General features: G+C 41.2%; 1 protein-coding gene across 4 annotated transcripts in view; it reads right to left on the bottom strand.

The window, feature by feature from the left end:
- Positions 1-17043: 17043 nt before the first annotated feature.
- ppp2r5eb (protein phosphatase 2, regulatory subunit B', epsilon isoform b) overlaps positions 17044-27361 on the bottom strand; it is a 53258-nt gene continuing 42940 nt past the window's right edge. For all 4 annotated transcript variants that reach the window (XM_004554680.3, XM_004554681.3, XM_004554679.6 and 1 more), the window contains 11 exons: positions 27102-27203; positions 25753-25845; positions 25462-25592; positions 23329-23388; positions 21585-21693; positions 21155-21208; positions 20868-20918; positions 20647-20766; positions 20347-20474; positions 19394-19495; positions 17044-19080 (listed from right to left, as the gene is read on the bottom strand). In XM_004554680.3, coding sequence (XP_004554737.1) covers positions 18981-19080; positions 19394-19495; positions 20347-20474; positions 20647-20766; positions 20868-20918; positions 21155-21208; positions 21585-21693; positions 23329-23388; positions 25462-25592; positions 25753-25845; positions 27102-27203 — 1050 coding nt within the window. In that variant the 3' untranslated portion in view covers positions 17044-18980. The remainder of the gene's footprint in view (positions 19081-19393; positions 19496-20346; positions 20475-20646; positions 20767-20867; positions 20919-21154; positions 21209-21584; positions 21694-23328; positions 23389-25461; positions 25593-25752; positions 25846-27101; positions 27204-27361) is intronic.

Genomic DNA, 27361 nt, shown 5'->3' with positions numbered 1-27361 from the left:
GCATTTTATTAGGAACACCTGTGCAATTTAACAATAACATAATGCCATCAAGGACAACACCAACACACAATACAGCTTAAATAATAAAGTCAAATATCACCTAGAGTATTTTCTTCATTTACTGTTATTAAACATCTTTTTTAATATCTGTACAGTGTGTTCACTGCAGGTGTTTTTGCACATCCAGCGCTATTTCAGGTTGATTTCTCTAGACTTGTCCAAGACAGCATTATTTAAAAAGGTACCTCGCGAGTGATTCGCCCGTGTTTCTTTAAACTGAATTTGACAATATTTTTTATATTAATAATGAATGAAATGACTGCATGCAATCTAACAGAGGCTGCTTACAGACAAGTAACTGCAGTTTTCTGGATCTTTTGAGTCACCCAGAAGGATTTTAGAAAAAAAAGAAGCTGATAAACATTTCCCAGGTGATCATTTTAATTCAATTCAATTCAATAAAACTTTATTGATCCTGAAGGTTGACCCCGAAGGAAATTGGGTTAAGGCTGCCGACCTTTGCCAGCGCCGACTTACCCTTCTGACCATACATACATTACACAAACATCACATGGGGAAGACAGGTCAGAGAGGTATAACAATGGAAAATGCACCACATGAGGAAAGATAAGGAGAAAAAAAATAACTCCCCCCAGACTGAGCTCCAACAGGGAGATCAGTTTGAGAACAGAAAAAAACACCTCTGCACATAGCACATGAAAAAAAAAACTCTAAATACGCCAAAGAAACACATGACAAGCAACAGGGGTGGGTAAAGGGTGAGAGACAGCCGATTTAGACAGTGCATCCGGGCCTGCGTGCGCTGGTCTCCTTGATCCACCGTCAGCATCGGAAGGGAACAAGCATCGAAGGCGTTTGGAAAGGGAGGGGGGATGAGTGTGTGCATATCAGTGTATATGTATGTGTGTGCGTGTCCAGAGTTCAGCTGAGACAGTGTCCTTCACCCTGCTAGGCTAAGTAAACAGTCTTCTAGCCAACCCAGGTGGTCTTGCATGGAATGGGAAGGAACAGTCTAAACCGGGCGACCGTGGCTCAGGGGGTTGGGAATCGCATCTGTAACCGGAAGGTCGCCGGTTCGATCCCTGGGCTCTCTGTCCTGGTCGTTGTATCCCTGGGCAAGACACTTTACCCTACTTGCCTACTGGTGTTGGCCAGAGGGGCCAATGGCGCGATATGGCAGCCTCGCTTCTGTCAGTCTGCCCCAGGGCAGCTGTGGCTACAACTGTAGCTTGCCTCCACCAGTGAATGAATAGTGGTATTGTGAAGCGCTTTGGGTGCCTTGAAAAGCGCTATATAAATCCAATCCATTATTAAACACAGTCGTTATCAGGGTGTTTTTTTGTTCGGCTCCAGCCTTGCAACCGCAGCTGGCGCCGAGAGGGTATCCGCATGAAGTGATGGTGCTTTTTACTTTAGTGCGAACAACTCATATGAATTTCAAAGCTGTTCTAACAGTCCAACACTGGTCTCTCAATCTCCTGTTGGAGAGCCACGAGCTTTCTATGATGTTATCCAAACTTACGTTCCGTGATGTTGTCGTTCTTTTTGCTCAAAGAGCAGGTTCTGAGAACTCACGACCGCAGTGCACTTCCCCAAGATGTGATCGAATTTGCGCTCAAAGGTGTTATTCGAGCTAGACCCTCCAGATGTAATCCAGTTTTTCACTCAGAGGTCTTGTTCTGAGTATTCACGGCAGCCGATCTTCTCCAAGATCTTCTCCGTGCTGCACTCAATGAGCCCATTTTGAGAAACTCACGCCTCGTCCCGTCATTTCAATCCCAGCGGGCAGCCTTGTGGGGGTTTGAACAGCCGGTTCCGCTTCCTTAATTCTTCGATAAGTAGTGTTTGTGTTGCAGACGGGTGGAAGGGAAGTTTTTTATCCCCAGCAGGCTCACAAAACAAGTATCATCACTTGGGTGAAATGTGTTCAGGTCCATTACACACACTGAGGCTGTGTTTGCTTTTTAATGTCAGGTTCTGTTTGTAAGGTAAAGAAACAATCCATACTGCAAAGTAAGTTACGGGAGTTTTGTATATAATTATAGAAATGTCCATGAAACAGTCTGAATTAATGCTAGTACCTGCACCAGCTGAGTCTACTACATTTTTCGATCCACGGTCAAAGTATCCCCAAGGTGGTCCTGATGCTTTCATCAGGGTGCATGTTAAAAACTTGACACAGGGAGAAAGTGTGTGAGTAGAAAAGTGTTGTGTAAAAACCAGTGCGTTTACCATTTACATAAAAATTCAAGTGCTAAGCCAACATAAATGTGCAGTTTGTGCAGTGGCCACTTGTGACTGACTCCAAAAGTGAGTCCATCCACACAGACTGCCATGTTAAAATGCCTTATTTAAGATCATTACAGGCAACATATAGTACAGAAACCAGCAGGTGATATCACACAGATGATATTTCACATGCACTGTGTACATAAAGTAAAACATTGAGTTTTACACAGATGCTCATACAGACAACACGGTGTGCGATACACATGCTTCATCATCAGTGTTGAATTAGTGACTTGCAGTGTTGGTCAAGTTACTTGAAAAAAGTAATCAGTAACTAATTACTGATTACTTATTTTCAAAAGTAATTAGTTACTTAGTTTTTTTTTAAATATTTACAACCTGAATAGGTGATAAAGTGATAGATCTTTCAGCCCAATTCTATTTTTTCTGCATAATCCATCATATAAAATGTAATCAAATGAAAAAGTCTCTTTTTGAAACTAGTTTTATTAGTTTTAATCTTTTACTGTGGGGCAGGGATAGCTCAGTAGGTAAAGTGGTCGCCCCATGATCGGAAGGTCGGCGGTTCGAATCCACTTAACGGCTACCCTGAGGTACCCCTGAGCAAGGTACCGTCCCTACACACTGCTCCCCGGGCGCCTGCTTAGTGGGCTGCCCACTGCTTCACTGAGTGAATGGGTCAAATGTAGAGAAAAACAAGTAATTTCCCCATGGGGATCAATAAAGTATCCATTATTATTATTATTAACTTTACGCATCAAGCAAACATTAAATTATATGCAACATGCTCTGACTGGAAGAAATTTGTTTAACATTTAAACCTATTTTCTGCACATTCCAGCACATAAAATAAAATATTTTTTGTGTTTACGTTCACTCTTTCAAATAAATGCACATAAAACACAGCAGAAAATAAATAAAATCAAAGACTCAGTGGTCCCGTTGCTCTATTTTTACCTCTATAGCAGGAGTGGGGCAGGCGGAGGTTTGCCCTGGTGCAGATGTGCCGCAGCGGTCAGTGGAAGCATCTGGGAGTTTCCCATTCCGTGGCAGCGTAAAAAGAAGTTTTCTTCCCACGCAGTGAACAGCGGACGCTAATGTTTTTGTTACTTTTTACGGAATCAAACTCAAAGTAAGATCGGTACTTCCACGCTTTAAACGCTGCACGCTCATACTCTCTGCCGCACTCGTTATATTATCCATTGTTGATCTGCACACAGTTGTTGCCACAAACGTCGCGCTCGCTTATGTCATTATCATGAGACACTCTCACAAAAAAAAATCACGTAAGGTCCTTACGGGAAAGTAACAGTAATCTAATTACCTTTTTTGCAATAGTATTCCCTTACTTTACTCGTTACTTGAAAAAAGTAGTCGGATTACGCGTTACTGCCCTCTGGTGACTTGTAATCGAGACTGATATTCTTCCCTGGAAAATCGAGTGCACACTAACACACAAGTGTGGACTTTCAAATTAAAAAATGATCAGCAGGGTTTCAAATTTCCCTGATTTATGTTTCCTATAGCAATGAAGTAGTGTGGCCTATAGGTATGATGTAATGTGGAAATTGTAGGCCTGATTGATTGATTTTATTATTATGCCACATATTAAACAATATTCCCAGTCTGAATAGGCTTACAACAATAAAAAGACACCAATAACAAATAACCCGAGCCAGAGTAGACCGTACCTTACAAGCACTAAATAAAAATCCAACTTGACATCATTCCTATTTGTTGCTGTGAAGCAAAAGCAGTTGTAGGTTTGTGTCAGTGTAGTTGCTCTCGACCTTAAAACTAAAATGCATTATTGCTGATGCGGTCAACTCCACCTCATCGCTAAACCGCTTCATGTATCGTTGATTGGCCATGTTGGACAGAAAAGAGCACTTCTATAGAGATTTAATGACTGTAATCACTCTAATTACATCGGATCACCAACCCCTCAATTAAACCCAATCATTATTTAGCAAGCAGGCCTGCTTTATTCCTGTGACAAAGGCGCTGGTGCTCACCATCCTCACAGTGAGCCACGCTCCAGCCATGAGCTGGACAAATGTGATTCTGGATGTCGGGGGCACTGAACAAAACAAAACACCGGGTCCCTAATGAGCATTAAAAAAATCAGCAGGAAGAAACCGAAATCTTCTGTCTGTGCAGCTCCACGTCTCAGCATTAGCTAATTCCAGCTTCCTGCTCATTGAGTAGAAAGGAGTAAATGTCACATGGTAGAGATCAAAGGCAGCAGTGGGATGACACTGACGCCTCATTTGGGGAAGGAAAGTGGGACTATACAGAGATAGAAGTATTGAACCGCCCAGAGCCGATCAATGAACCGCCTGCACATCTGGAGGAAGGCATAGCTGCATCCCTCTTTATTGATCTCAGAATTAATTAGTGCAGCTTCCACCAGTGTTCTCACTTGCTCCTTAAAAAGGAAGAGGATCAAAAATCAAAGCGTTCTCTGCCCCCACTCAACCGCAAAGTCCACTGACCCCACCAAACCTCCAAACCCTGCCCCAGACTTAGGTCATCCTGGGAAAAAATACACCGGGTGGAGGGGGAGCTGACTGATGATAAAGGTGGGAGGAGGATGAGAATAGCATAGCCGAGGGACATGGTGGTAAATGGGGTTTATGCCATACAGACAGGTCTCTGTTGTGTTGCCAGTGTGCTGCATCAGGGGGCCAGCGGGAGGTCTAAATTGCTGCATTAGTCAATAAAAAGAGGTCCATTACACTTATTGGAGAAAGAGTTTTCTCAAGGACAGATTGACCTGTTGGAGGGATCCACTTGGCAAAAAAAAAACATGTTTCCACTATTTCTCTATGTCCTCAGTTGACAAGCACAGACAGTGGCTGTAATCCACAGCTACAACTTGACCGCATGGGTTTAGGCATGAATCCCTCTTTCTGTGGTAAAGCAGCAGTCTCATGACCCTCAGATGTCATATGCAGGAACACCTTTATTCATTTTCCACAGCATATATCCACTGAGAAAATGATCATTTTTTTCACGTAACCATCATTTTTACAAAATAAAACATGGATAAAGCAACTCTGTTGGTAAACATCCATCCATCCATATTCTTCTGTTTATCCGCAGTCAGAGCCTGTCTTCAGTCACCATGGGGCAAAAGGACAGATGGGGTGGCTTGACTCGGGAGTGAGAGTGGTGGTTCAGTGCCTCACTGCTCTAGTCTGCATGCCAAAGTATCGTTGGCTAAGACGCTGATCCCTGATTTGCTCCCGATGTGTTCATCAGAGTGTGAGTGTTATGATTATCTTAAACAAGTTACAGTCAAAATTGAAACTAAAGTAATATTTGGGTGATTTGGATTTTTTTCTAGGCTCTGTATGATGTCATAGAGAGCAGATATCAGATACCTATGGCCATCTCCCACACTCAGGCACACAGCTCTGGCTGGGACCACAGAAACACCAACCTGACACTTTTAAACGTTCTGTTTGCCCCTACGAGGGGCAGCCAATCACAATAAAAATGCTTTCTGGAGGAAGGAGTTAAAAAGCCTGTTTCAGACAGTGGATGAACATGAGGGCTGCATAAAGGCACACAGTGCCAGATAAGAGTGTGACAGCGTAAAACACAATAGAACAACCAGAGAGAAGACAGAACTGGATCAAGTGTGAGCTATTAATGCTGCCTTTGATATTATACAACAGTACTATAATTCAGTGTTTTGCCTTGTTGCTGTTCTTATTATGGGACTTCCTCTGTCTCTCTCTGCTTTCCTGTTTTTGGATCTAACACCTAATAGCCACTTTGTGTCAGCTGGCGGGTGCATGAACAGCTTGCTGTGGCATTTAACAAAGCTTTTTCCGCTGTAGGCTAATTACTACTTCTTGAATCTGAAATGTAAATGTTTTGTTTTTTGTGTTTTTTTTCTCCCAGGCATAAGCTTTGTTGAAGCATTTGGATTAGCCACCTGAGGTAACCTGCCTGTGATGACTTTGCCTTACTGTTTTTAGAATTAGTGCTTAATTACAGCTGTTTCTGCTCCCGCTGCAGTTTGCACCCCCTCTCTCTCTCTTTGAATCCCCTTTCCTACATCTGAATGTTGCAGCTTGAATAGGCTCATTTTGGAGCTTTTAGTTAATCACTCTCCTCCTAATCTCGGATATACAGTAGCAGTTGCAGCAGTGTAAAGACGCACAGTCTCAGCAGTGGGAAACAGAAGCCTGATATCAAACGTTAGCCATATTTGAAGACGGTCAGCAAGAGGGATGAGTGTTATAAGGTTTCTTTACTTGAGAAGGAAGAAAGCCACAAGCCAGATGCTTTATATTATAGTGTAAAGACCCTCCAATATTAGAAAGACAACAATCATACAACCCTATGAGCAAGCACTTAGCAGCAGTGGGAAGAAAAAACTCCCTTTTAACAAAAAGAAGCCTCAGGCATCCTGGTCAAAAATGACTCCAAGGTTCGTGACAGTATTACTGGAGGTCAAGGTAATGCCATCTAAAGTAAGTATCAGCTACACATCGTGTTTCTGAGATTTTTAGAACAGAGTACAATAACTCACAATAACAGTTTAGTCTGAATTTAGAAGTTGGATATTTTCCAGATCATCCAGGTCTTCATGTCTTTAAGACTACAATTCTAGTTCTAATAATATTACCCAAGAAAAGCATTAATGACACGTTGTGATCTCTGCAGCAAAATATTGTGGCCAACAGGGTTGAATGCTGCACTGAGGGGTAGCAGAAACAGCATCAAGCATACTGTAATTTGACCAAATGTACATGAATACATGAATATATGTACATGAATTTCCACGTTATGATCAGCGCTGTTCAGGCTTTTTGTGGTATTTCCATTCGAATCACAGTGATAAGAAATTTCCTCTTTAGCTAATGTCTTTTATAGAAATTGCTTCACATATTTATGCTTGTCAGATTAGTGGAGGATCAGTAAGTCAAGATCAGTAAAGCTGATGTTGAATTCCTTAGACAAACTCCTCCATTACATTGTGTCGGTATTAAAGGTCCTTGGCGTGGTGTACTCATGGTCCCCAGAGGTGAAAATCGTGAACTGTTTTCAGAGTTATCATCAGAACAAAATCCTTTATCAGCACATGCACAGTATCACCCAACTTCACCTGAAATATAACAACACTCTGTAACAGTTTAAAGGGTCTAAAATGGCTTTTTGTGCCAGAGTGATAAAGTGCATTTTAAATCTCCACTGTTGCCATCACTGTCTGTCAACCTGGGAACCAAGAAAACAGCGAAGAAGCTTAGAGAATTTGTCCTCAGGGCATTGGCCATAAAGGCATGTTAACATGTGGTCACTGTTTTGAAAGGGTGTAAACTTGCATTCTTTTAACATGAACCCCAGTTTTTGTAGCTGAAGCACTGATAACAGAGCAGCAAGTAGCTAAAACATGAGAACCACTTCTTGTCAAGTTGTCAAAACGAGCTCAAACTCAGCACTGAACTTACTTGGGTCAAGAGCAATACACCTGCTAAGTTTGAAGCTGAACAGGCTGTTGATGAGATGGGTGGAAAACAGATGGCTGGAAAAAGTCTTCTTAAATTATTAGGAAGATATACTCAGAAGCAGCAGTTCAAGCAGAAACTTGAGCAAACTTTGGGTGAATAACCATCCTGCCTTGCTTCTGCCAGTGTCCAGCTGATGATTACGAAAAGAAAATCTATGTAAGTTATTCATTTATGTCTCCACGTAAGCATTTCCCCAGCTGATTACACCGTTTCACTTTCCACCTGAGGGAAAAAGAACAGACTTCACAAAAAGCTACTGGAATGACTGATGATTATTTACATCAGCAAGCTCTCAGCTGGCTGGTTGTTAGGTAATAGCAGGAACTTCAAATAAACAGATGTTTGGTCACAGGGAGACATTTTCCAGGCAGGAAGATGCACAGTGAGTCACCTTGTCGCCCACTGTGGGCTATTCATGGCTTCGTTTTCAGTTTCCATGTCAACTAGATGGCTTACATATAGCTTGAACGTAAGGCAAGAACGATGCATCGCAGGGAAGTGACGGTGAGAATGGAGCAGCAGTTCTTTTACTGGGAGCAGAAGAGAAGATCATGTACAAGATCACAGAAGCTGCAAATTAGGAGAAGATAATAAGAGAAAACATGACTCTGTAAGACGTGAGGTCGTGGATTGCCATGACCAAACATTCCCCAGCAGCACAGGCGCAATCTGAAACATACAAAACTCATGAAAACTCATCGTCTCACATGCTCTTACATCACTGCACCTGTCCCGTGCATCTGCACACAAACAAGCTGCTGGTTTTACAGATCATGATGTTTTGCATCTGTGCTGTGTTCTTTCTACTACATGAGATGGCAGCAAGGAGAAAAACTCTCTGAGATACAGCTTTTAAAAAAATGCTTTGGCCCCCGAGCTTGGTCAGGGAGTTGGCGGAAGAAGGGATGTGTGAGAGTGGTTGGGAGGTTTCTACACAATCTGACAGTCTGTTTCTCAACACGGTGCATTAAGCTGTGTTAAATATTTAGCTGCGCTGCCTTCAAACAGCCAAAGTGGATGTTTAGAGTCCTTGGTGGATTTCCGACCTCTCCTGGCCTGCTTCCTAGTTTCCGAGCATTTCCTCCTAATAAATAAGCCGAGCACCGTCAGAGCGTCTGCTACGTTTACTGGGATTAATTAGCACCACAGAAATATACAGCATAAGGATGGTGGAACAGCAACAAATAAATGCTCCTAATTAAACATTTCAGAGACTAATAATGCAGAGGCCTCGGTTTTTGACTTTGTAGCATTTTCCCCGCATTTTTCAAAAGTAAATAAGCAAGAAGACACACTAATTATTTCCAGCTCAAGTCATTACAATTAAATTAGATAGAGGTAGGATTGCACATCTAAATATAGTCTTGCTTCACAGTGTAATCTTGAAATATGTGCAATATCTGGTTTGATTGTGAGAAAGGAAAACAAAGTAAATATGTAATGAGATAACTTAAATAATTAAAATGAGTCTTTAAATAAAGAGAAAAAGAAAGAAGAAAATCTGAATCTGCATTTTTAAGTTAAAATGTTTGCTTTTATTTCTTTGTCGTCTCTTAGTGGTCTGCCTGCACCACTTTTTTGTTTACATTTTTTGTTTTTATTGGTCTCCCATCTTTTTGTAATTGTCTGAAGTCCTTTTTTTGTGTCTTTGTGATCATTTACTTCGATTTCCAACAAGAATTGTTAACCATTAAGAACACAAACGGCACATATTCCTGGGACTCTCCACCAACTGCTCTTAAAACTGAAGAAGCTTCTCGGATCTGAGGTAAAACGTCTTGAAGGAAACCTAAAGAAGTCCAGACGCTTTTCTTTCCAAGCTCCTTAGACTGGATGACTGAGAACCTTCACAGACAGACAGGTATTCCTGTTAAACTAAATCAATGTGGAGTCTGAAAACAGACCCTGGCCTGCTGCAAATTATATTTCTTTGTCATCAAAAGCATGTTGCTCACTGATGTACCAGACAAACTAGACTCAGACCTGCTGATTGTAAAAGTGTGGGAGTGTCTCGTGACTCTTTGACTTGGAATATCTACACTACTGAAACATGTAGGAGGAAAGTTAGATTGTCTTCTCATCTAGACATGAGTGCTGGTGAAAGAAGACTCATTCTAAAAAATAAAAAAGAATAATAATAATAATAATAAGTTAATGTTGGCACTTCTTTAAAAACACGACTGGCTGAGGAGATATTTTAATAAGACCCAGTGGAGGTGAACTGCAATGCTACATTTAGACTTTGTTGAGTTGAGTGTTGTGTGTGTGTGTGTTAATGATTGGTGCTCTACAGCACACAGTCTAATACATTTTACTGTACATCAGACTGAACTTCACTGTATCACAAAGCCAGACACTTTGAAGGATTGTTGAGAGACAGGTAAAACAGCATGCACGCATCCCTAGAATAAAATATGCACCAAGAGGAGAGTTGTGCATCTGAAAGCACAGCTGAGAGCAGGACCCTGAAGTCAAGATGGCCCTTCATCCTTTGGCTTCTGAAAGCAAATGTTGCACTTAGGCTGTTTGTTACCCTGCTGATAGTGAGAATAAGGATCAAGTGTCACAGGAGAGGACTGCACATACCAAATGGCCAGACAGTGGTTGGACATGGCCCCTCTGACAGTAATGTAGTAAAAGACACTGGCTATGACGTATCAAAACTCCATGGCAGGGATAGATTAGCTTTAGGACCAGGAAAGATGGTGATTTTTGCAGAACTGGAACAAGGCCCGCTGATTGCTGTAAAACGTGGAGCCGTATTGTCCATCAGTGTGCTTTCTGCTACGTGGATAAAACATCACGGTACATCATCATGACCTTGTCATGTGCGCAGAAGTAGCAAATGGGAGGACTGTGTTTTGTAAAATCAAGGCTATGGCTGTGAAAGAGAAAATTGCATTACTGTGGTGAAAACTGATGGAAACCATGCTTTTTGATCACCATTATCATGCATTTAGGGTCTGCTTGCATCCAGAAGGCACCTCAATGAACATCACTGAGTTGTGTTACTTCAAGCCTTTTGATGTCCAAAGGAAATGTGGCACAACAGATTCATCTCTGCTCATATGTATGCACAGTATGTCTCATAAGCCAACATAAGGGTTGTTTTAAGCGTTTCTATATGAAATGCTGATATTTCAGGGCTGGTAAGGCATCATTTGTGGGGGGTTTTGTACTTTTTAAACATATTTATTGGTTTATTTGAAAACTTTTTAGTGAAAACTTTTGGTAATTTAACATTACTTAAGAATGAAGAGTTTAAAATGAACACCACAGACATTTTTACAAACAGTGTTACATTTCAGTAACATTATGCAGTGTGAAGGGGTGTTGGAATCATGTGCCATCAGAGGTTTGTTTCACTGCAGAAGAACACATAATCTACAGAATAGTGAATAACAAGAGTTACATGAACCCCCAACCTCAATTGTTGTACTTTAGTGTACACACAGAGTGTTGTACTTTGATGACCTTTTCTTTTGTATCATTACTGAAGTAAAAGTTCTGCTTCTTCCAGCGTCACATGTAACAACCACTAAAGCCCAATCAGCATTTCCTCACTTTGGAAAATTACAGTAATTCACTTTGAAACTTGTTAGAAAATCTCTGGGATCTTGCACTTAAGGGGGTAAGTACATCTTAAATCAATCACTTCTGGAAAAAGGGGAAGAAAAACAGCAAACCTTTTCAGTTACAACGACTCATACTAAGAACATTTTTATATATTTAATGTTCTGTAAAAAGAAAAATGGCAACAAAATTATCTTCAGACCAACTCCAAGTGTCCCAGCCTAAGGGCAACGTTACATTCTTGTAATCATCTTCGAGCCTCATGTTGTCTGTGGCACAACTTTCCCAGTTTGCCTGTGATGTAAAGAAACAGAAACAAGCACTGATACTGTAGAGTCTTGTCTGTTCGCTGATGATTCATTGGAGAAAACTTTAAGATGTGCCTTTCAGGGCTCATGTGGGAAAGGTGGCTGGTCAAAAAGCTCTATAATAATCTGATAATCTGATCCTAATCTTCTAACAACAGTAAAGTCATATTTTAACACTTATGAATGTAGCTTGTGGTTGTGAAATGGAGAAAGACTAGTGATCACGTTCTGAATAAGTTTGGAAGTATCACATCATCTCTGCTTCCTGTGACTGGAGGTGAATTAAAAAGTTCTCCATACTGTTATGTACTTCCAAGTCCATGTAACTTTGAAAGGCTTTAAATATAATATAATTTATTATTATACAAAAAAGACAATCAGCTGTTCTTGAGGGGATGAGCTGAGAGAGGCTGACAGATTTGTGATGGTCCAATCCTCCGTGAATGTTCCAAATCCAAATAAATACACAGCAACAGGTTGTGTTTTCATGGCTGTGTTATGTGTGTGTGGGCTCGTTGCTACACCGGTAGCCTTATTTATGACAGGCAAGTGGGAGGCTTCGTACCCTCTAATACCGCTGTCTTCACTGATGAGAGACAAGATTAAAAGCTTTCATCTCATTCACGTTCTTATCAAACAAGTATAAGAACATGACTTATTCAGAGTTCATTAACATGACAACAATCTTCCTCATAAAGCACATATCCTCTGTGCACTGGTGGGCATTGCATTTCCACATCACAGTGCGCTAATGTGGATTGAACTCTTGGCTGCTTCTCTTGTTTTTACATCGAAAAAAACAAAAAGGCAAAGATTAGCCCGAGGCAATATGGGATTATGAGGCTTATATTAATATACACACATTCATAACTGTCGGGGCTTTTCTCTCCTCCTCCTCCTCCACCTTAATCCCCCCCACACATGGAGAGAGAGAGAGAGAAAGAGAGAAGGGGCAAGACACCACAGAGGAAAAGGAGGGGAATGAAAAAACAGGAAGAAGAGAAAACTGATGAAGAGGGAAAAGAAAGGAGAGGAGGGGAATAAGCAAGAGGAAAATGCAAAAGATGGAAAATCACAGGAGAGAAGAACAGGACTTTGACACAAAAAGGTGGAGATCAGCACAAGGAAACAAGAAGGAAGGGGTAGGATATAAGGAAACAAGGGAGTATAAGGAAATATAAAGGAAACAGGAAACAGAAGAGATGAAGAAACAAGTCACAATGAAAGCAGGAGGGTAAAAGAAGAAGAAGAAGAAGAAGAAGAGAGTAAGGGAGTGAAATGAGAGGAAACAGACAAGTAAAGAGAAGTCAAAGGAAACAACAAAGGAGGAAAGGAAAATGAAATGAGGGTAAATTGAAAGAAATGAGGAAAAGAGATCAGAAGAAAGAAAAGCAGAGGAAACAAAGAGGCAAGTGGCAAGGTAGAGTAAGGAGGGCAAAGAAGGAGATAAGAGGTGACGATATAAGCAAAATGGTAATAAGGAAACAATAGGAGGAATTATTGGGGGGGGTCCACAAATTAATACTGCAGCATGAAAGAAGAGAGAAAAGAAATGAAGAGAGAAGAACCAGCTATGTGATGGAAGAAGCAATAAAGGCGAAATGAAATGAAGAAATGAGAGAGGGCTGGAGAAAAAGTAGAGAGGATGCTTCCTCTGCAGTGATTTGGCAGAAGCAGAGAAAGAGGAGGAGAGGTGCATTAGAGACAGAGGGGCAGAGTGAAAGAGTTTTCTGTTTTTAGAGAGGAACCCTTGGAAACAGCAGAACAGGAACTTTGTGAACTCCAAAATAAAAATGTTAACAGAGAGACAGACAGGGCATGACTCAGCTTGAAAAAAGGGAGAAAAAAACAAAAGTCAGAGTCAAAGAGATTTTCTGTTCCTACCATTGATGTAGTGAGACGGTCTCTGATGGCTTCAATCTAATATGTCTCACACAACTGGATAAAAGGTTGCAGTAAAGGTGCAGGACTGACGTAAGAATGCATCCAAATGCCGTTTCTTGTAACCCATGAGATTGGAGCATGCCGTGGGAATTACAGGTACTGAACGGTAGTTTGAATCATCTCTAACGTGAACAGTTTGTTCATGTTATAGGAGAGTCCTCGTCACACACAAAGGTTAATCATGGAGTTCCACAGGGTTCTGTGCTAGGACCAATTCTGTTTACTTTATACATGCTGCTCTTGGACAGTATCATTAGAAGCCATACCTCAAACATTGTGGTCTAATTGTTGGGTTTTCTCTGTTTTTGTAGGGTCTTTTAATTTACTGAATTTAAATTTAATTACACAAATACACATATTATTAATAGCCAATGTGACTTAAAACTAAGTATAACAAAAGGTGCACAGAAAAGACAAAAACAGAAAAAAAAATGCATCTTTATTGCTGGTAATAGGCATGTGACCTCATGTGACTCCCACAGTCTGGCTGTTATTTGGTTACCAGTTTCTACTCTGACAATGTACAGTGATGCACCGAGAAGGCCACATGCAAGATAACATTTATTGTTACTGTTGTTGCATAATTCATATCACGGGAGAAATAAAGGCACCGCTTAATGCTGGTAAAAGAAGAAAGCAGGAAGTTGGGTTTTACAGCAAATGAAACGGAAACGATTGGAGAAACATTCAGATACACAGATCCTGGCTGTCTCTGGCTCAGAAATCCATGCATTCAAATGGGAAAGTATAGGAGATATTCGCCTGATGAACGAATTCAGCAGATACATAGATGCAAATGATCTTCCTTTTTCTTCTTCCCTCCTATGTGACTGTTTTGGGATCAAAGAAAGTCTGTACAGAGAGGAGAAACAGGAGTGTATATAATTATCAGCAGTGTTGTTACTACTTTATTCTTTTATTTTTTTTGCTGTAAAGAGCTCAGAGCCAAATGTGTCCAGGGGCTTTGGGAAAATTCCAGGCAAGAAGCCTCATGTGAGCCACCAGGGTTTAGTGTTTGACTGATGATCCTAATTAGATCCTAACGGCAGTCCACAGCGTGCCCAGTCTCCTGGGTGTGACCAGCACTGAATCAAGCACAGACACAGGAGCTCAGATTCTGTGCTACATGAGGCGGCACGGTAGCACAGTGGTAAGGATTATTACTTCTCAGGAAGAAAAATTCTGGGTTTGAACCTCTTGATAGGCTCGGGCCTTTCTGTGGGGTGTGGATGTTTTTTAGTGTCTATTCTTTTAAAGGTTTTATTTCCCTGTATAAAACATAAACAAACAGCTTGTGTGAATGAACTTTGGTTTTTAAAGTGTCGCTTTAACTGTGATCGACTCACCAGATCGAGTTTAAACCTGTAAACTGTAGGTCTCTGCTGGCCTCTGTTGACCACCTCAAGTACTGCAACACACCACAGTTCAGTTCAGAGGAGCTCTCTGGGCATGTTTTTGGGTTGTGGGGGAAAACCAGCACATCCAGAGAAAACCCATGTAGGCAAAAGGAGAACATGTAAACTCTCCATAGAAAGGTACCAGCAAGTTTCACCTCTGACAAGGATCTTCCTGTGTCAGGGGTGTTTCTTCTTGTTTTAGTGCTCTCATTGGTCTTGATCATTTGACTGCTCAGAAAATCCATGACAGTCACCTTGGTCTTCAAACAGCTCTTCAAAGCTTTGAGGTGTGTTGGGGCTCTTTGGCTTTCTGCTCACAGCTTGAACGCAGAGGGCTGGAGCAGGTCTCTGATGAACATAGTGCTGATTGGTTACTGCAGGTGTTCCAACTCCCATCAGCCGTCCAGTCTCACCACCTCAATAGTTTGGAGTTGGTTCCTGTCTTGGTTTACAGATACTTCTTTCTCGTAGGCAAACTCAACCTGTAAAAAATGGAGTCTTACTATTTCTGCATGTGTTCATCCGGTAAACATGCTTCCTTTAAGTCTTCCTGATCTTGGTTTGGATACAAATGATCCAGTTTGGTTAAAGTGTTTTAAAGCGCAACCTCTTAGATGCTGTGAATGTCTACTAAAACTTTCTCTTTCAGATTTGTTTAATGTTTCAAATGCCTGAACTCTCTTAGGTAAATATTCTTTCAATTTCTTTTAAAGTACCCTTCAGAAATAGTTCAATCTTCTTGAAGGGCATTCAAACATCTTTTTTGGATGTTGGCTGCCTTTTGTTCTGTTCTCTGTCCCACACTGCTTTAAAGATGATGTCCGAGCTGTGGGGAGACCCACCTTGAGTGTTCATTGTGTATCTATGTGGCTTTTCTTTCTATCCAGGTATGATTTATTGCATTAGCTGTGTTTGGGATCATTGTCATGCTAAAAACTGAAGCCCATTAGAAACTTTCCTGATGGTACTGCATCACTTTATGTTCATAATTTCATCAGGTTTGGTAAGATCTCCAATACCACTGACTGAAACGTAGACATAAACCACGATAGAGCCTCCACAGGTTGTAGACATTCACTACTGTACATCTCTCCCCCGTATATACTGTGATGACTTGACTTAAAAATGTCAAATTTGATCTCATCACAACATAATAATGTTGCCACTGATTTTCATTGCAGTTCCTTCTGTCATTTGGCATACCTCAGCTCTTTCTCCCTGCGACAGTCACCCTTCAATTCCGCTGAGGATTCGGTAGATGATCAACTGCAGGGCCAGAAGAATCTCTCAGGTCCCGTGTCCGGTCTTTTGGATGTTTTGCTGTTTCTTAAGTACATGACTTTCAGGTACCGCTCATCTGCTGTAGATCATTTCAGCAAAAAGCTCTTTAGAATTATTGTGTTAGTGCAAAAATACTATTTTATGGGACTTTTGTTTTGTTTTAATCCAGCTAAAGAAATGTGAACACATGATATAGTTTTGCAACAGGCTGCAAAGTGTCTACATACAAAAAGTAAAATTGGATCTCAGTTCTCACTCACACACATTCACACACACACACACACCCTGTGAACCCAGTGAAATAAAGCAATTCAGCATCTGGGCTTTATCACAAAACAGGTTTAATTTAATATCTCTTTATTTTTTAAAATAATTAAACATTTGTATTTCTCCAACCCTTTTTTATCTTTTTTTTTTTCAGCTTTTAAATCATATTACATCTGGGCCATTCTAAAGCACACATTAATTCTGCAAGGGAGGAGGGGGTGAGGTTCACTGTCAAAGACTCCCAACAGGGCAAAAGTGGTCTGCTCAGTGCCTTCCCTCTACACTCGCTTCCCTCCCCCCTCTGACCCTCTCCTGCCTACCTGCCCTCACCCCTCCCTGCTTTCCTTCCCTCCCACCCTCCCCTCCCCAACTAAAAAAAAAAAACAAAAAAAAACAAAGAGAAATATATATATATATATATATATATATATATATATATATATATATATATATATATATATATATATATATATATATATATATATATATATGTTCAAATGGTCAAAAGAAACTTCATCAAAATATTCAAAATGAGATAAAAACCAAGAGAAGCGGGAGGAGTGAGACAGGAAGAAAAAAGAAACAGACTAAAAGAAGGGGAAACACTATCATAAATACCAGGAAGTTGTTCCATAATACCTCTTTATATACTGGATACTCCTCTCCACAGTTTCCTAAGCAAAAAACATAGGCTAAATTACTACAAGATACAAGATTATCAGTGTACTGCATTCAATAACAATTTACAGGGTTGTCTTTTTTTGTCACTGTTGCTGTAATACTGTGAAGTCAACGCGGCGCCCCCCCAGTGGGCTTAGAGGGACGAGGCGAGAGGGGCGGGAGGTGATGCGAGGCGCTCGTCTTTTCACACGAGGAGTACTTTTCTTTTTTGGCGCTCCTTTGAGGACCCGTTATCATGTGTGTGTGTTGTGTGTCTGTCGTTAGCTGTGAGTCCCCCGTTATGGCCAGACAGTACCAGTGCCAGACTGATACCAGCGATACCTGGTATGGCAGGAGGGACGGGGTCAAAAACAGAGAAGGAACGTAATCAGCTAATGGAAGGTAGCCTTTTTTTTTTGGAGAGGGGGAAATGAATAGGAGTGTGTTTACATGCAGATGGTTCTGGATTCAAATTGTTTCTGGTTTGTATGTGTTAATCTCTTTCTGTTATAACATCGGGCAACCAGCCACATTGCCAGGGAAGTTAATAAAATGAGATGCTGAATAACTATAAAAGACTCAAAAGAGACACTCGTCTCATGGGACAGGTGAAACAAAAGCACCAGGAGAAAGTTTGCACAAAGCCCCCATCACCATTTCAGTTATTGCTGTGTGGAACATTTATGACTGCACACGTTTAAAGTTTGTTTTGAGCCTTTTTGTTGTTGTTGTTTTTAACATCATCTGTATTGGCACTACCACCAGAGGGCGCCAAAGTAAAGGGGGGAAAAAAGAACCCTACACTTACTGCTCAATTTTCAGCATTTCAAATCCCAAGTTTGACAGTTTTAGTCAGGATTTATGTAGTTATGTACTCTCCTGATTTGCATGGACACACATGTAAACACATTTAAAGAGTCAGTGGTGTGTTTGTGTGCACTGTGAAAGGCCCTGTTGTCAGATTAATGTGTGTTTGTTTGTTCGATTCATTGCCTGTTTTAAACAGGAAGCAGAATTCGCAGACAGGTTGGTGAGGCCAGGGAGATTAGGGGTGTTCTTTGGATGGAATGGGGCGACTGTGATTGGTTCACTTGGGGCCTGGTAAGACCGAGAGGGAACAGAAAGATGGAGGCAACAAGAGGAAAAGCAAAGAGGAGAACCAAGAAAATAAAAATGACATATGGGACTACACTGAAGAAGACTGGGGTGAAGAGTTAAAATCAATCTAACCTCTCTTTTTTGTGTTTTTTTTTTAATATTTTCCAAGGGTTCATTCCATGTCCTACAGTCCAAAAAGTTTTTTTTCTTGTTTAAATTCCCCTCCCACACAAGTGATTTTCTCATTTTCTATTTTTTTCTTCCTTTTTTATTATTATTATTACTGTTTTGTTTTTCCATTTGCAATAATATCAGTTTAAGGGAGAAAAAAAGAAAAAAAAACAATTATTTACAGTGCTGTTGAAATAATGAAAACAGACGTAATGAATCTACTGTAAAGTAAGTCGCACAAACACAGGAGGAAAAAAAAAAGCATAAGAAAAAAAAGAAAGAAAGAAAATTAAGAAACCAGCGAGCGCTCTGTGTCGATCCAGAGACGACAGCCTGTATCAGGAGCTCTGGGCAGACATGGCTAATGTCGAGGGCAGGAGAGTCGGGATCAGGGCAGAGGAGGAGCGGGGAGTCGGACGGGGAGAGGAGGAGGAGAGGAGCAGTAGGACAGGGGAGGGACAGAGGGGAGCGCGGCGCTGTCTTTGTTAAGTTGGGATGATTCCGTCGCTCCTAAGGCCCCGCTTCAGCTCCAGGTCCTCCAGCTTCTTCCACAGCTCCTCCCGTTCCTTCTCCTTCTTCTTCTCACTGGAACACAAAAACACATAAGCATTAAGCACAAAAAAAGCATTAGCTCCAAGTGAAAAAAATAAAGAAATGTTTTTATTGAATCAGTCACTCTAAACGGAAGTCTGGTGCTCTAACTCAAAGTATTTATCAGTGTGGCTTTTCTTTAACCAACATCTAATATTGATCCTGAGACTGACACAGTGGGGTGATAGTAGCACTGTGTGTGTTCCTGTAATGTGTTAAGCAGCTCCCTGGAGGCATCACAAACTATCACATTATTCATGAGTCCCCATCACCCCTGCTGCTGCTGCTGATGTGAGCAGCTTCTTACCGCTGGCGGTCCGACTTGTAAGTGGCTGTGAGTTCATCAAATAAGGTACTGTTCATCTCCATGAAGGCCTTCAGTACATTGTATACCAGCGCCACGATTGCCCTGAGAGGGGAAAAGCACAGACAGAGTAAGACAACTTACAGCGGCACATTTTTATTGCTCCTTCAGACTTCTGTGGTGGCAGACACAGAGCTTCCAGCCTTCATTTTTGGATAAATTATGGAGACATCCAGCGATGTGTGCCCAACTGATTCGCAAACTAACAAACATTTTTTTCCATTTGAGATCAAAATCAAGCCCATTTGTAGATTTTTCCAAACATTCCACATTTATTCTTAAAAACAGGAACATGCTGTTCCTATTAGCACTGGAGTATAACCCTCTTTAAGATCCATATGTGCCCCATGCACCCCACAACAGGCACAGCCAGCTGGCATGTTTCGATGACTGGTTGTGTCTACAAACGTATCTGAATAATATCAACACTTGGCAATAAATTCGGAATAAAACAACCAAAAAACAGGTACACGATAATGAAGTATTTTTCAGTAATTTATATTTTCACCACTGGCCAGCTAAAGTCTAATTTGCTGAAAATCAGGAATAAATGAACGTGCATGCATGTTTTCCTGTGTTAGAGCCCTGACTTTGCCTTAGGAGAGGAATCCTGAGGTGACTAGTAACTTAAATGATCATATGCAGTTTCAACAATCTACTTGTGATCTTTAAATTAACACTAATTCCCAATTGATATCAGTTTTTTAAGCTATATTTAGCTGTTCGGAATTCAGATTTTTCTCAAGAATGTGGACCATTGTAATGCAATTCTGCTGGGGTACAGAGGGTTGTATGTGTGACTCTACTCAGGTCTTGAAGTATACATTTCCTAATGAACATCAGTAGAAAGTGAAAACATTAAGCCTCATCTATTACACAGAAGTCATGCTACTCACGGGTTCCAGTGCTCTTTGGAGATCCTGTAGAGGCTGGCAAACATGATGGGCAGGATGACGCTGGAGTTCTCCTCAATCAAACTCATGATGTACTCGTTGTTCCAGTAGTAAAGAGCTCGCTCTGCAACCTGGGACGAGACGGACGCACACTAACTGAGCCATGTCTTCATGCCACCAATAACCACTCGTCACTCTTTAATAACCAATAACTGTTTAAGCACAAATGTCCCCCATGATACAAATTAGGCCACCCCCACCCCACAGGAAACGTAGGCATTGTCACAATGAGTCATCGCTGACCTGGAAATGTGGGCTGGAGACACATCTGGAGATCTGTTTGAAAAGCGGCTCCTGGATCTTGACGAACTGTGTGGGTTCGATGACGTCCAGAATCTCCTCCAGCTCCCCTAGAAACATCACCTGCAGTGCCGTGGAAGAGGGACAATATCAACAACACACAAGATGATTATTATTGTTGTTGTTTTGGGGGTTTTTTGCATTTAGCAACAAATGAGCCTCACCTCTTTTTGACTGCAGGTTTTTGGCCAGAACTTCAGTAAGCCTCTGATGACCTGAGAGAAGATGCCACAGTTCATACAGTTGGCTCCTTTTCCCACCCCCCCACCCCCCCTTTTTTTTTTCTTAAATACAAGTATTTGAGTTGAAATAATAATAACAGTAATGTCATTCTTTACATTTCTGACTCTGTCGTTGATGTGAAACACTTTCATGACAAACTGGGAGGGGGAATGAAAAATGAATGTCACACAAAGATGACTGATAGGAGGAGTTGTGCATAGATACTTACTGGTTCTGTTAATGTTGGGTCTTTCTCTAGGAATTGTACAATGCAATACGCCAACTGTGAGGAGAGGAATCCGGAGGTTAAAACTAACATCACATTAAGCCTCGAGCAAGGCTTACAAGAGCAGCTCAGACGTACAAACACAGCAGTGAAAGAGCTTTCAAATGATTTTACTTTTTAAACCACTGTGTTTCTGCTGATTTTCACGGCTGCTGTCAACTATAATATTATTACACATTTAGATTCCTTCCGTGTATAAAAACACACAAACATACACATAAGCTATAGCACGAAAGCACACCTTAAAAAGCAAACAGGATACTTTTCGAGGTTCCAAGTTCTGTTTGTGGATAAACTACGCCTGGGATTCCACCAAATCTAAAGGTGGCAGATATTAGCTTTTACCCACATACTCTATACACACTATTGTTACCTGTGCATGGAAGAGGGACAGACTCCTGACAGTGTGGAGGGGAATCAACACTTTGACCAGAAACTGTTTATGCTCTGCTTTCAGTGGCAGAGCAAAACCATTGATTATACTGGAAGAGAGAAGGAGGAGACAAAGAGGAAAATGTGAATATAAATTAAACAAGAACACATAAAAGAACTTTATTGTGACCCTATGAAAGCAAGTGGAAGATCAATGAGCTGCAGACCAAAAGAACACTGTTTATACGGGTGATGTGGCCTGGGGAAGAAACACAGACCTGATGATCCTCACAAAAATCGCAACAATCCTGTTTGTTTTACATTGTGTTGTATCAGATTCGTGTTTGTTTAAGCGACAGTGCTCCGTGTCTATGCTGTGTGCCAGACAAATGTCAGAGATGTTATTGAATGTATGTGCCAGCAAGCTCTCCAAGGAGAAGCCCGTCTCATTCCCATAGTTGGAGTGTTTCTTCTGGAGTTGGTTTGACTTCATCTAATGTTGGTTGATTGGTTTGTCACGCTCGTCCAGGCTCTCCCTGACAATCAGTTGAAGCTTTGATAGTCAACAACAAAAATGTATGACTGTCAGAGGTCGGACTGCGGATCATGTTCCATGAAACACATCGTGTAATTTGTTATCTGCCGACCTTAACGTCATATACATATCAGTGTTTTCCGCGGGTTAACCCTCTGTTTGTGGCACAAACACACAAGCATGCATTCCTAACTGAGCTACTAAATAATACTTTTATTTTTTACGTTCTTTGCAATTATTTCAATTGGCTCTATTTTGAATGAGTCTCATTGCAGTCCAAAGCTACTGTCTCAGACTGCAGGTGGTGAATGCACCCCTGAAGTCCTTGTTGTTATGCAACCTCGACGACCTTGGCAAAAGGTCACATGAGCCAGTTCTCCAACTTTTTGCAGTTTCTAGTTAGAATGGCCCTCAGCTCACAGTGGAGCTCCAGAGGAGAACAGAGACTGCTGTTGCTAGCTGCAGTCCAATCAGTGTGACCACAGGATGAGATCTTCTCCGAAGAAGCGGCTGAACGATGTGGAAAAATGGTACAAAAGCAAACTCAAAAGAGCTGACGCTAGAGATTGCCTCTCCCAACTTTCCTCTTATTTAAGTTCAAAGTCTGATTACAAAATGTTTTTAAAATGGTCAGAGTGGGCACCCAAATGTTAAGTAATGTCTGTGTAAAACACTGCAGGTTCCAGAGCACTGAAGACGTTCCAAGGAGGTTATCTGGATACGTTTCTGGATATTAAAATATTTTTATTAACAAATAAAGTATTACAGAAAAATGCCCTTTTCTCTGTCTGACCTCAAACAACTCGAATCACAAAGTCAATGTACTTTCTATCTTGCTTCACTGCTTAAAAAGACTGTTAAGCTGAAAGGAGGATTAATTTACTTCTCATCTCCAAGTCAAACCGTGCTGCTGGAATTCACTCTGCTCTGTTAAAATCCTGTTTTTATGGAACCTAATCATTCAGCGTTTTAGTTCCATGTCTTTAGCCTCCTTGGGTATCTTAAAAAAAAACTAACTCCAGCTTGCCTGATTAAATTAAAGATGTTAAAAAAAAATCCTCATTGTTACATCTACAAAACCACAGCAAGATAGCAGAGTTGAGTTGAGTTCTGCTGTCGCTCTCAGGTCTCAGTCACTCAGGCTAAAAGCATCAGCAATAACAGAGCAGAATGTAAATGTGTGTCTGAGGCTCAGAGGCCCCCCACATACCTCCCCAGGATCTCCAGCAACTCAGCCACCCCGTTGAAGTGCTCCGTCTCATAAACAAAACTGCAGACAGACAGAGAGGGAGGCAGACCGAGGAGGAGATGAGAGAAGGCACACGATGAAAAGACACAAGCACTAAAACTCTCAAAGAATGGCAAAAAACAGGTAATTTGTAAATTAACACAAATAATGACAACACACACACACACACACACACACACACACACACACACACACACACACACAAGAGGAGATCCAGGTTTGAACCAACAGCCACAGATATTTCTAACATCCTTCTCATCCTTTGGCTGTACAAATTGATTTGTTGCTTCTCCCCAAGACAAGAACTAACAGACTTAAAAACTCCTTTGTCCCACACGCCATCAAACTGTTTAACTCCTCTCTGGAGGGGAGAGGGAGGGGAAACAGGAGGACAAAGGAGGGGGGAACAACTAAGCTGTAGTGCCTCTTCACCTCACTGTACAATACCTTTTGTGCAATACTTTTTGTAAATAGTCAACAGTGCAATAGACTCAATACTTGAAATGTGCAATTCACTTGTATTTTTATTTTTTATTCCTATTTATTCTATTTATCCCCTTTGTATATTTTATTTATATTTGTCTCTGTATTTATATGTGTGTGTGTGTGTGTGTGTGTGTGTGTGTGTGTGTGTGTGTGTGTGTGTGTATATAAATATATATAACAATTCTGTAACTGTAACTTCGGTCGTTGCTGTGCTTTTTGGAAGTCGAATTTCCCAGAGGAACCCACCCGAGGGATTAATAAAGTTCTATCTTATCTTATCTCTTATCTTATCTTAATAATCAGAACAGAAGCAGAAGAGTCTCCGTAAACTCTCAGTGTAAGCTTGTTTGCAATAACTGGCTCTTTTGGGTAAGCGCATACTTTATTCATTTACACATTCAGCAGACACACAGTGCCATGATCACTTATTCTGGGGTGGGTTTCTCCACGTTTGAGTCCCATATTCTCTTTATTGTGGCCTTTACAAACTTCTGAGGAACACTGACACAAATGTAATTATATTAAAGGAAAAACCGTCATCGGCTTTCAACAGTGTCATTGTGCCTGGGTACTGACTCTATAGATGGCAGGGATAAACTTCGTTCTTCTGAAACATATTTTGTAATTTGGAGTTTGGATGATTGTGAGAAAGAACAGAAAAAGAGTGAAAAAGAAGGTGTAGAAGAATAAAGTGAAGAGGAACATCAAAGGGAAGGTGAAGGGAAGGTGAGGTGAGGAGGAAGAAAAACAAGATGAAAAAAGGTGATGAAAGTGAAGAATGAGGTGAAAAACAAGGAAGAAGGTCAAGAATTATTATAAGACGAAAAAGGGGAAGGAGATGATGATGAAGAGGACATAAACTTCCACGTGATGTCACCAACAGGAGAAATCAGGTTGGGACGCTAATCAGAGTTGTCATTTTTCACATGCATCACACAGCAGGAGACAGTCCACTTTAGCTGCGTTTCCACTAATAGAAATGTTTGGTTTATGGAGGAAATGTGACCCACTCATATGACTTCACTGAACAATTAGCTGCTCTATTCTTGCATACGATCCAATCAGAAGTTTGGTGCAGGGTGCAGGACTCAGCCTGCTTAACAACATTTGTGCTTTCTGGCATTTGTTGGATGATGTCTACGAAAACTCGGGGCTGCTGTGCATGTGTGCAAAGGGCGTAGGACATTGGTCCATATTTCCCACAGGTGTTCAGCTGACAAGACCATAGCTTACAGCTCACATCATTTTCACTTGAACAGCACCGTCATCCAGGAGAACAGGGTACACATCATAAGATGAAGGAGATTGCTCAGAACAAGTCTGTATTGATTTTCAGTGACCTTTCCCTATAAGGTGAGAAGTGGAGCAAAGCTCTGCCAGCAAATATTCTCTACTGAATAAGAGAGCCATCTGATCCCCTCACGGCAGACATCAAGAATTCAGCTCTTTGCTTTTATTTGTGAGCCTTGTCTATTCGAATTTTTAGCTCCACTCTGTTGACTGGCAACTTTCTACCGTGGCTTCCTTCTTATCGTGAAAAAAATTCCACTCACATACAAACACAAGCTTTTTCCAGCCCAGGCATCTGAAGAATTCATGTTTACTCACCGTAGAAAAATATTATTGATCTGTTTTCGTATAAAAGCCCTCAGCCCCAGGAATTTGCCGTAGATTCTATGCAAGACTGTCTTCAGATAGTCTCTCTCCCGAGGGTCCTCGCTGTCAAACAACTCCAAGAGCTGGACACAAGGTGAGGGGGGAGAAAAGTCAATTTTAGGGAGTAAGGCAGAAAAAAGCAACGTGCCTTAAAAGCAAAGAAAGATACGAAAACGCTAAACTGACAGTAAAGAAGATGATGAAGTAGAAAAGCAGAATTCTGAAGGTGACTCAACAACTCACCTGTAGGACAAACTTCTGGTCTATGTACTTTTTGGCAATGCTGGGCTGGAATTCCTGACTCTCCAAGAACCGAATGAAGAACTCGTATACCAACTGGAGAAAGAAACACGGTTGATAAAGAATTCATGTTAACCTCCGACGCAAACAAAACTTTGTTTCACATGATAACAGGTGGAAAAGAATAGAAAAGTCCAAAGGCTCATCGCTTCTTCTCAGATATTAGTGCATTGAATTAAGCCCATAAATACTCAAACAGAACTGGATTAAAGGGAGAAACGGCTCAAAAGTCACAAAAAGCAGAGTAATCTGGGATGAGCAAGGTAGAGAAAAAAAAGTCCATTTAAGTTAAATGGAGTTTAAATGTATATTCTGGGAAATATCATCATCCATTTTTCCATATAAGAATGAAATAACCACTCTCACAACCATCATAAGACTAGAAGCATGGGGGCACTGCTAGCCTGCTTCTGTTTGAGATTCAGCAACAGGCCTGCAAACACCTCTAAAGCTCACTAATTAGCGTGCTACAGCTCTTTCATGTATTATGTATTCAAACACAACAGTACAATTTGGTCTTGCTCTTGTAGGCAGCCACATACACCCTTCTCCACACGTGGACTTTCCAGGGCACACCTCCACCCCTCTACCTGCTGCCAACTTTCACTTCAAATCACATCATTATCTGCAAAGCTACGGTCCACAAAGACTTTTTGCAGGCCTGCTGCCTTATTGCCATCCTCACCTGATCCTAGCCAGTTCCTTCCATTTTATGATTTCCTATCTCAGGATAGTCCAACCTTCTCTACTTCCAGCTTTTCAGCACACTCTCTTCACTTCTCCATCACCTTAACTTGTGGTACAACCTTCCCAGCTTAGCGCCTCCTCGTGTTGCCACATTTCTTATTAAACACTGCATTGTTTGCTCATCCCTATATTCCCTCCTTTTAGATTCCTAAATTTTCTCCTTACATCTCAAGACTCCTTGACACCCTTCCTCCAACTAGATCAAACACCTGTATCATAATGACTGCCTCCTTTGGTTGGCCATCTTTCCCATAACTCTCCAGTACTACTTTGCTCTTAACTTCCTCCTGAACTCTACCCACCACTGCTCTTGCTTCAGCCTGTTCTAAGGAGCTTTACCTGGCAACTCACTGATAACTGCACAGAAATGTGGGTATATAGACAAACTTAGCAGACGTTAGTAAAGAAATTACACCAAAGTACCCCTAAAGGGTTGTCATTACACACACACACACACACACACACACACACACACACACACACAGAGGAGATCCAGGTTTGAACCAACAGCCACAGATATTTCTAACATCCTTCTCATCCTTTACCTGTAAGTGTGGCCAGGAGGCCTCAAGTGTGGGCTCATCCTCTTCAGGGTCAAACTCGTTACTGTCACTGGGCGGAAGGGTCCGGAATATGTTGTGAGACACCTGGAACAAGAAAGCGGGAACTTCAATCCAGTGACTGGAAATTGGGGTTCTGACCCAACATATAGAAATATATATGTTATATATATATAGGTATATAGATGATAACTGCTGTTTACATGAGGGATGCTTCAATGCAGGGAACTGTTCCCTCTTGTCTA

Source organism: Maylandia zebra, linkage group LG19 (assembly GCF_041146795.1).
Source record: "Maylandia zebra isolate NMK-2024a linkage group LG19, Mzebra_GT3a, whole genome shotgun sequence".
In the NCBI taxonomy this organism is placed as follows: Eukaryota; Metazoa; Chordata; class Actinopteri; order Cichliformes; family Cichlidae; genus Maylandia; species Maylandia zebra.
Note: the sequence above shows the minus strand (reverse complement) of the source record. Positions and strands in the feature narration are given on the sequence as shown.